Consider the following 11,074-nt stretch of genomic DNA (forward strand, 5'->3'; position numbering starts at 1 on the left):
ACATTTGGGTGCAAAAAGCTGTGCTCTCGGTGGATCCCACACAATTTGACTGAGGCTCAAAAAACGAAGGGGCGTCAAATTTGGTGTGGGACATAGTAACAGGCGACGAAACATGGAGTAATAGTTACGATCCCAAAACAACAAAAAACAAAAACAAAGGTGTTTCGAGATTAGCCGAAACCAACCAAAGTGGCGCGCGTGCAAAGTGCCTCTAAGCGGATGATTGATTGATGATTATTTTTTTAATAAAACTGGATACGTGGCTACTGTTGCTTTGGAGAATCGTTGTACCGTGAATAGTAATTGATACACGACCATTTGTTTGCCGGAAATTATTGACAAACTCCGTAAAAATAACCGTAAACGCCGTATCATCTTACACTACGATAATGCCAGTTCTCACACGGCCAGACAGACAAATGAATTTTTGAAGGTAAACAACGTTGACGTTATGAGCCATCCCGCGTACAGTCCTGACCTGCCACTTTGTGACTTTTATTTATTTCCAAAAATTAAGAACCAGTTACGCGGTCAACGATTTTCATCACCTGAAGAGGCTGTCGAAGAGTATGAAAAATATGTTTCAGAGATTGTCACGGAGGAGTGGCATAATGTTTTCAAAATTGGTTCATTCGTATGAAAAAGTGCATTAACGCTAACGGAGAATATTTTGAGAAACAATAAATTCATTTCTGACCATTTATAGTATTTTTTTCTTATTAATTCCGGAAACTTAGTGCGCCCCACGTATAATGGTACATTGTATATTAATAAGGGCGGTAAATAAGGAATTAAGAACGAGAGTATTAGAAGCTTGAAGTTGAAGACGGGGCTTTCGGAGTCGAGGTACGTAATACCCATACCGCCTGTGAAATATACAATGTTTTTAATCACATTTGCGAGTACATAGTGTGATTGCATGCAGACTAACTGTACTATAAAGCTCAAAAAAGACCACGGACCTTTTTTCCTCTTATTACAGCCATGGTCGTGAATGAGAAGTAAAAAAGTCCGAGGGTTTTATTTGGGGCATTATTCAAGTCAGCCTGCATGCAATATTACTATTTACGTGTAAGTGTGATGAAAATTATTTATTTTGTTTCCATTCCTACTTTCAGTATTCAACAAAATTGAATAACAGCTATATCGATAGGTAGCATTTATCGACTGCAGTAATGCACGGCCCTGCATTTAAACAAAAGACTCGTAAGTGGGTATGAGAGCGCAATATCGCTGTCCCGCTCAGATAACTTATGGCCGAGTCTGCAGCGAGTAAATAATCTTACTATAATACCTAAGAGTACAATGAATCGGTCTCGACGAGTAGTTAGTTGTCTTACAAATGGTGATTATATTGACTTTAGGAAGTACGGTTTTTTTTATTAGGGGTTTTATAAATATCCATTTAAATATTATTAAATAAAGAACTTGTAAATTGACTCACGTTGATGCCGTCTATGTGCACCGTGGGGAACTCGACCATGAGGTACATGTAGTTGGAACTACGCTTCTCTTTCTCGTTTATCATCTCGATCTCGCGGAACGTCAGACGGTCCAGCCAGTCCACCTGAAAACGGTTCACTTTTGAGAACAGTTTGACACAAAGGGTATTAAGACATAGTTAAAAAAATAAGACGTATATAGTTACGGGTAATATGTTGGAACGCAGTATCTTTATTAATGCTGTTTGGCGGCTGAAATAGGTAAGGTGGCAGTACTTCTCTGGACGAATTCTCCTTCATAAGGAGCTCTACTGTTACTGTGTGCGCGTGTATGATGTGTCATGTTGGATTGCAAGTTTATGTATGGTGACTATTAAAATTAAAAATTAAAAATTAATTTATTTCTCAATTTGGTTCAACAATGGTAGATCAGGTCCTCCCTTTAAGCAAATGTAAGCTTGTGTTGGGAAAGCCTTGTAACTAAGCTTAAAACTGAGAATTTACAACAAAGTTACATCAGTGGGTTAGTTTTAAGATATAATGATATTTAAAATGGAAAAATTAAAAATGAAATGAAAAATTTTCAGTATGTAATGTGTATAAACGTGTGTGTGTGTGTGTGTGTGTGTGTGTGTGTGTGTGTGTGTGTGTTTGTGTGTGTGTGTGTGTGTGTGAGAGAGAGAGAGAGAGAATGTGTGTGAGTGTGAGTGTGCGCATGTGTGTGCGTGCGTGCGTGTGTGTGTGTGTTTGTGTGTGTGAAGAGATAGACTATACATAATATTAGTTATTCGAGGTTTATGCGTGTGTTAAGTGACAATCTATTAACTTTTCCGTACCGTCATACTCGTAACAATCTAAGAAATCCCTAAGCAATATCTTAAATTGATGGTCATTGACCTTTTTAATATTTTTTACCTTTTTGTTTAGCATATCGTAATTGCATACGAGGTCCTATAAATCTGTATTGTCTTTGTGCAAACTTACTTTTTGTAAAAGGGACTGGGCGGAGACAGCGTCTTCGATTAGTGACAGGTAAGGAAGGGAATGTTCTATAGTTCGTCTGATTTCTTAATACATGTATATTGTATGATCAAATACTTCCAATCCTATCCTTAACTTTATCAAAACAACACCAGACGCAGTATTAATTTACGAGGCGTTGAAGTTAATAGATGTCAATGCAATCAAGCGTTAAAGGCCAAAGTGAAATGGTTTTCATTAGTGAACAATACAAGAAGCCACACAAGGCAACGTAGTACAACCAATCGGGACAAATCTGCAGTTTTAACCCCTATTGCTCATTACCAAGAGTCACTATCGTAAAGCCATTAGTTTGACAAGGTGCTATGATGGATCTTTTAGAAGCCACATAGTATATCTACTATGGCAACCGTTTACGATTTATTGCTTTAAAATGAAGTTGATGTTTATTTACAAGAGCACGTGCGCACTACGCGGCCACTGCAATGCGGGCTGCCGCAGTATCAACGGCATAATTCGGTTGTGAAACCGCCATTGACTACAGAATCATTTCAAAGACGGACGTGCAAAAGATTAATAGTTATTTGTTAAGCAAGGCTTCAAAGTTGTTGATTGACGCGAGAGAGAGAGAGAGAGAGAGGAAAATGGTAGATGAAAGAAAAACAGTAACTAATAATAACAAAAAGCACTTACTCAAAATAGCTCCGCACTAGGGAAACCCTGTGTCGCAGATGCCATGGACACATACATAGACAACCACAAATTACACCCAAACTCACGAGAGAAATAAATGTAGGCTATACAATTTCTCCCGGCCCGGGTATCGAACCTGGGACATCTGCGTGGCAGTCCGGCATGGTAGCCGTTCGGCCACGGAGGCAATTATAACAAACAAATCGGAGGAGGCAATTATAATAAATCAGTTTTAATAATCAAAATTAGTTAGTTGTCATTTTAAATTCAACTAAATTACATAAATTTATTAGATGTAGTGCTCCTTGTGAACGAGTTCGTCCAGGGAATTACTGCCACCTTACCTTTCTGCCACCAAGCAGTAATGTCAGCACTACTGTGATCCGGTTTTGAAGAATAAGGGAGCTGGGACATGGGACTCCTTGTACCCATTACTCTTTACGGCGCTGCCGTTGCCTTGAATATGGTACATACGACGATTTGTGTGGTTGCGGGAACATTGATAGGGAGCTTAACATGTTGGCTCGTAGTTAACAAGTGAAGCTCTATAACTTTATTTCATAAACCATATCACAAAAGCGCTCTTTTTAGTTTTGAACCAAAATTCTATTGTCTATGTTACTCGGTAATGAACGGAAACATTTATTATAGATAGAACACAGAACAATAGCGAGTAACAAAACGGAACGTCGTATTTTTCCTAATCAAATTTAATAAGTACGTATTGAATAAGTAAATTTAAAAAATACGATATATGTCGTTACTCAAACGCTTTACAGCATCGAGTATATTACCAGAAATAGAGACGATGTAAAGGCAATCCATCCCTAGCAACTCATCAGGTAAATGGGCCTTAAATAATTTTTAAATATCAATTCTTTGCGTTTGCGCTGAAATCACAAATTGGAAAACTGAAATAGTACAGCGCCAACAAATGACCTGTGTATACGTCTCCGTGTAATCCAAAAATATTCTGTATTTATTGTAATAAAGATAATATCTCTAACAATGGCGTGCTGTTCCATTCGGTGGTGTGGGAAAAACAGCAAAACATATTAGTACAAAACAAACGGAATCACATTTCATCGGTAATTAAATATTAAATATGTAATTTTGCTATTTAAAACTAAATTTAAACCGTTAAACTGGCCGTTTTGAAGTTAAACAATTGACGACACCCGTCAATTGCTTCGAATTCGGGCTGTCCAATCGTAGCGCAGGCACTGGTCACGTTGTAATGATTTGGCAGAATAGTTTTCAAACAAATTAAATGACATTTCGTCTCTATTTCTGGTTATATACTCAGTGTTCCACAGCCTCCTGATTGTTAAAGTGGCCTAAAGGTCTTGAAACCGGGCCATAAAAAAATATTGGCTTTAAACTTTAGTACTTAAAAAAGGGTTGGTTCAAATATATGGATTGTTAAGAAAATATACATTCAATATTGGTTGTGTTTCGTTATTTTATTTACTCGTAGAAAAAGTATTGTATGCGATACATAGGCCACTTTAAGTACCCTGTGAACGGAATCGTGGAAAAATCGACGCCTTACCTTCGGTATATGTCCATTGCGGTGTTTCTTCGCCAACTTGGCCAGTCGCTGCATCTGCTCCTTGCCTCGATCGGGCGCTTTCCCCGGCGTTCTCTCACTGCCTTCCACACCCGGCCACACTCGCAAGTCGAACATACCCTTTTGATAATTATTATTCACCTTTAAACTACATAACAATGTAACATAGAACTTTTTACATTTTTGCAAAAATGATAAACAACACTTCCTGCAAGTTTTCAACGTACTATGGGTAGTTCCCATTTTTACCCGATTTCAAAAAAGAAGGAAGTTCTCAATTGGACTGTATTTTTTTTATGTATGTTACGCGAGGCATTTGTGAGCCGATTTTGATGATTCTTTTCTTGTTGGGCACCTCAGTATTGGTCCCATTTAAATTTAAAGAAAGTATTCCACCTCTAAGAGTGGCGAACTAGGGAATGAATCCGGTTTCAATAAAACTTGGCAAATAGATTAATACCACGAACTTTTGAGGTCGGTTTTTTTTTGTTTTGAAAATATTTTTTGTCATTCCACCTTTGAAAATTCGCGCCTTTGAGTTTCAGCCTTTCGCTATTACACGAAGGTCCTTCAACATCCCGCGAGTGGAATTCTTTAAGCTTTGATTTGTGTTTAAACAGCCAGTAAACAAATAAAGCGCTTTATAGAACAGCAGAAAGGATACTGAGTGTTGAGGCATTTTCCAGAGAGCAATATGTATTGATTAAGGGCATCTACACTTAAATGGAACAGTTGTCATGCAGTGATAACAAGTGCAAGTGTCAGTAAATAACATTAATTTTATTGTAATTTTAACTAAAGACTTTACAAGCGTTGTAGTAAGCATTTTTATTTGAACTTAATATAACAGAAGAAGAAATACGAAGATGTTTAATTGTTTAACTTCAAGTAAGAGTAGTAACAAACAGTGAAATATCCAAAGAAAATGTTGTTTTGCGTCGGCTTGATAATCATAGTATTATTAGGAATTTGTCACAATTAACAGATTTCGCAAGCGGGATCAACTGATAGCTTTCCTTCGCTTAAATTTACGTGACACTCAATTTCATGGGTTGACATATTTATAAACATGGCAATGACTACCAACTACTGGATGTCAATATTTACTAGGCAAGTTGCAATCATAATTAATAAGCAAGTATGCCAATGTGATAACCTACATAAGTGCCTATTTTGTTGTTATTATTGTATATATGTGAAGACACACCCAAGTGACTTTTTAATTGGAATGTTATTCTGCTCTCACTTTGAAAATAATTAAAGTCAATATAATGGAAAAGGGTTCAGAATGGCCATACACATATCTATTCTCAATAAGTAATAATATTTGAAAACAATATTATTCTAAATTCTATTACATGCTTTAAATATCGTTTGGTATACCTTCACTAGTATACTAGTACTGCAATTTGACTTTGTTGCTTCGCAACTAAACATTTTACTAAGAAATTGAAATGTAAAGTGGAGTCTGTGTTAACGTCCTTTACACAGACTTCGAAAAAGCTTTCGATCATGTGGACCATGACAATATTCACTTCAAATTAGAGCACCGGTAATCACTCGTTTGGTGCGATCGTATTTTAACAATCGTTATCAAGTAGAAGTTCTTGGGGGATTTAGATCTAAGTACATTATAGATAATATCATTTGGCGTACCTCAGGGCACGCACCTTGGGCCTCTCTTTTACGTTTTGTTTTTGATTGTGCAACTAGTGTACTAAAAGTGAAACACTTAATCTAAGCCGCCGATAAAAATTCAGTACGCGAGTGCAATTCACTCCTAACTGTGAGAAGACACTTCCCATAATTATTGAGCAAAAAATTGAAAAATCAGCACTGGTAAGCGTTTAACATGCAAAAATTGCAATAGTAGTTTTTACCCGTATAAATATAAGGGTTATTTTGATTCTCACCTGCCTGAGCATTCCATGCTTCCCAAACAACGAGATAGTAGTCCCCCCAATAACCATGACCTTGCCGGGCCCCGCGCAGTCATAGATGGTCATCGCGAGAGTCGCGTTGCGCGGGAGATCGCTGTAGTATACTGGTAATGTGACCCATTCATTCCAGCTGGAAGTTTAGAGACAGACTAGACTTAGGGATTTCAAATTAGTGCTACAAATGTTGTAGCGACCACTGACCGCAGACAATACTAAAATAAAGCATCACTTTATTAGACCTGTAATCATTTTATTAAAGAAGCCAATATATTTTAGCTCATGCAAAAAGTATCTTATACTTTTCTGATAAAACTAGATAGATAGATAAAATGTTTATATGGGTCTACAGACACACATACATAACCGAAAAATATATAATAAAATAAAAAAGAAAATAAACAAAAGTTACTTCGTTGTGTTACTTCATTGTTACATGAAGTTAATAAATAATTAGTAAGTTATTACAGTGGGCTACAGAGAATGTTGAAATTCTTTGTTGAAAGTAATAACTAAGGTTCTTTATATTTTAAAATTTGCAGTTTAAAGAAGGGACCAGTTTTTTATAACTTGATATGTGGCTGCATATAAAAAATGAAAAAAATGAAAAACACATACTTACTTCCATCTATTAGTAAATGCCTTATAAGAAGTAGTTACAGGCAGGGCCAATGGCACTCCATCACTCAGCACCTGACACGTGACATACAGATCCGAGCAGCCATCTTGGTACAATCCGGAGAATTTGAGCATAGGGTCCGATAGGAGCTTGTCATACTCGGGTTTCGCACGTTTGCCTTCTAGAGTGCCACTGAAAAACAATAAACGATTGTATATGGGATTTGGTTGCTATGAAGAAAAAAGTAAAGAGCATGAAAAAAAAAAATTAAATAAAAAATCTTTATTTATTTATTATCTTCCCAGTATATAGCACTGCTATTGCAATAGTGTTGTAACATAAAATATGTGAAATTCACGGTTATACTATTGCTGAATGTAAAGCTTGATTCTCTTCATGTCAATACAACCGTCATTAATATTGCAAGAAACAAATAAAAGATATCTACTTAACTCAAAATGAGACAAACTTCTTGAGAGCTAATTCTGGTTAAAACAGTCCTTATTATAAAAAACGAAATAGTTTATTCCTTTTATTTTTAAATATACTATAGGGTGAATAGGAAATTGTTTAGATGTCTGTAATAAACTTTAATGTACATACATACCTTTGCAGTTATTATAACACTATTGTATTAACAGTGCGATATATATTCGAATATAGATTTCACACCGCACATGAAACTAAATACTGTCCTAGCTCAAAATTGGTGGAATTGAGAAAACAAAATTTTGAAATTGTATCTTATTACAAATTTACTTTATTACGATTATTTTTATTTATGCACAATATTTAGCTATCCACTCATAAACAAGAATATTTTTTTTTATTCCATAGGATTTTAGAATATTTCTCTATTGCATCATTTTGAGTAAAAAACAGTATTTACAGAGAGGAGGACGTGAATGAAATGGTTCAAGCTTTTAACTCTATTATTTTGACCATTGTTGGCAGGCATGCTCCTCTTCAAGTTGTCCGAGTCAAACACTTCCCCGCTCCTTGGCTCACACCAGATATCAAGGAGGTTATGGAGAGGCGCGACAGGGCACGTGCCAGATTGCGGAAGAATCCAATCGAAATCAATAGTAGGTCCTACATCGAGTTACGTAACCGCTGCAACAAGCTCTGTAGGAACGCCAGGCGCAAACATATTCACTCCCCTATCGAAGGTTGTCCGCCTACTAAGATGTGGAAATATTTGAAGTCTCTGGGTATCTGTAAAGCTGGTCATGTCTTTCCCTTCAATGTCGATCTTAACGCGCTGAACGACTACTTTGCATCTTCCCCAGCATGTTTAGATTCCGTCATAAAATCTAGAACTTTATCTGTCTTGGCCAGTGCACCTTGTCTTGCTTTAGACTCTTTTTGAGAAGTTTTGAGAGATTTTGGGAAGTTTACGATGGCAGATGTGTTGAAAATACTTAAGTCTGTCACCACGAAGGCTGTTGGTAATGACGGTTTGAGTCTTGATATGATCACTCCAATAAGGGACCTAGTAGTTCCTATCCTAGCTCATATCCTTAGTTTTTCCCTTTCCAGTGGTGTGTTTCCCACTGAATGGAAACAAGCTCATGTAATTTCTCTCCCTAAAAAATCAAATCCTTCTTCTTTCTCCCATTACCGCCCATATTATCTCCATACTTCCTGTATTGTCCAAAATTCTTGAGCACTATGTCCTTAATCGACTCACTAACCACCTCCTACGTTACGATATTTTCAACCATCTGCATCTGGTTTTCGAGCGGGCCATAGCACGGTTTCTGCTCTGGTGAAAACCACTGACGACATTCGTCTCAATATAGAAAATAAAAAAGTTACTATCCTCACTTTATTGGATTTCAGCAGTGCATTCAGTACTGTTGATTTTAATTTGCTTCTTGCTCTTAGCGGAATTCTGGTTTCGTTCGTATTTGTTTGGTCATTCGCAGCTCGTAAAGACCGGTGACACGCACTCGGACAGGTGTAACCTTACGTCTGGCATTCCGCAGGGTGGGGTTTTATCTCCTATACTTTTTTCGTCTTTATCAGTGGAATTACATCATCACTCACGTCTTCATTCCATCTCTATGCCGATGACCTTCAAATGCTATCGGCACATTGAATTCCGACCTACAAACGGTTTCGATATGGGCTAAGAACTACAGACTTCTTTTAAATGCACAAAAGTCCCAAGCCATAATTATTGGCAGTCGCCATTCCATCTCCAAGTTAGAGTCTTTGGTGATGCCCAATTTTGAATGACACCATTATTCCTTTTTCCGCTTCAGTTAAAAATTTGGGCATCATAATGGATCAGACACTTTCTTGGTCGGAGCATGTCGCCGATGTAAGTCGTAAAATCTTTGCATCACTTCATTATCAAGTGGCTGCAGTACTTTCTTCCTCTGTCTACCAAACTTATTATAATATTATATATTCTTTTTCCTATTCTGGACTACGGTGACGTCGCCTATCTTGATCTTTCGGAGGACCTTCTTAATAAAGTGGAGCGGCTGTAAAATCAATGTATCAAATTTGTGTTTGGATTGAAAAAGTATGACCATATGTCCAAGTTTAGAGATGAGTTGAAGTTGTTGCCTATTTGTTTACGTAGAAATGCTCACATTTTATGCTTCCTCTTTAAAATGCTGTTCCATTCCACTTCTCCTAGCTATCTACATGAGTGTTTTCAATACCGTCAGGCTATGGGTGACTGCCTGCTTTTGGCACCAATTTGTCCCTCGTCCTTCCACAACACAGTTCCCAAAAATATTTGGACTCATTCACAGTAAATGCTGCCCATATGTGGAAACTTCACCCAGGCGAGGTCAGGCAGTCGCCTTCGATTCGGGTTTTCAAGGGTGCTCTTTTGAAGTTTTGAGATTGTTCAGATTCCACATGTTAGACCTTATGAAATACTTATTTACATTTGATATATTTATTTATAGTTTTATTTTATACATTCATTTTATTATAGACTTTGTATGATTTAATGTATCAACATTACTTAATGTATATGTATTAGTATGTATATTTCATATAATAAATTTATCTGTGTATTTATTAAGTATAATATATTCTATTTTTTACTTATCCATTTTTAGTGCCACCCCAAAAACCAACTTTCCTCTCCGAACCTCTTTCAAAGGTTAGTTGGAAGAAATCTCTTGATGGAATAAGGTCTCCTTTGTACACAAATATTTAAATTGTTTCTGAAATATTTGTAAGTTACTTTGTGGTACAATAGTGTTTAAATAAAGAAATAATAATAAATATTTTGTATCACATGCAAGATTTGGACAGGATTTCAAACCATGACGATCATGCGATTCGTCACACATTCTAGAAACACACAGTCTGTTGTATAGTGTGGGGGGTGCAGAGGGGGCCATGCCTGGATTTCCCGATTTATTCCCTGAATGCTATAACTTGGGCCTTTTTAAGGCGAGAGATAATAAGGCTTTATTTAGGTGTGCATGATCCATCGTCGACCTCATGTCACCTTCCATCTGGTGAGACGAAGGTCATTTGACCTTACGCAATTTATAGAAGTGAGAAGTTTGTCAGGGGGTAGCAAGTGGAGGTCCGTGGTCGCGGCTTACTCCAGTGGGAGATCGGTGTGGCGTTTTGTAGATATGGGCAATAGCGAGGTCATTGTAATCACGACACATGCGGGTAAAGGAGTTAAAATACTTATCAAGAATAAAAATGACAACAAATTATGTATACTTACATTTTAATCTCAACTTTGTAGTCCAATGATGAGCTGTACACATAGTAAAACTTATCATCTATTTCGTTCATGATTGTTTTTAGACAAGATTACAGAAATTCCTAAACTTAATACTCTTTT

General features: G+C 36.9%; 1 protein-coding gene across 1 annotated transcript; it reads right to left on the bottom strand.

Annotated features, from left to right (window-relative positions):
* Positions 1-1,444: 1,444 nt before the first annotated feature.
* LOC113225848 (phosphatidylinositol 3-kinase catalytic subunit type 3-like) lies at positions 1,445-8,870 on the bottom strand (the record flags this gene model as incomplete). Its single annotated transcript, XM_026458298.1, has 6 exons — positions 8,864-8,870; positions 8,516-8,684; positions 7,246-7,434; positions 6,600-6,756; positions 4,669-4,806; positions 1,445-1,567 (listed from the first exon to the last, which is right to left on the bottom strand). Coding segments are annotated over exons 1-6 (783 nt in total), but the record flags the coding sequence as incomplete, so codon positions are not given.
* Between the last annotated feature and the right edge of the window lie 2,204 nt (positions 8,871-11,074).

This window comes from Hyposmocoma kahamanoa, unplaced genomic scaffold, assembly GCF_003589595.1.
Source record: "Hyposmocoma kahamanoa isolate Upper Pololo Valley unplaced genomic scaffold, ASM358959v1 176228, whole genome shotgun sequence".
Lineage (NCBI taxonomy): Eukaryota > Metazoa > Arthropoda > Insecta > Lepidoptera > Cosmopterigidae > Hyposmocoma > Hyposmocoma kahamanoa.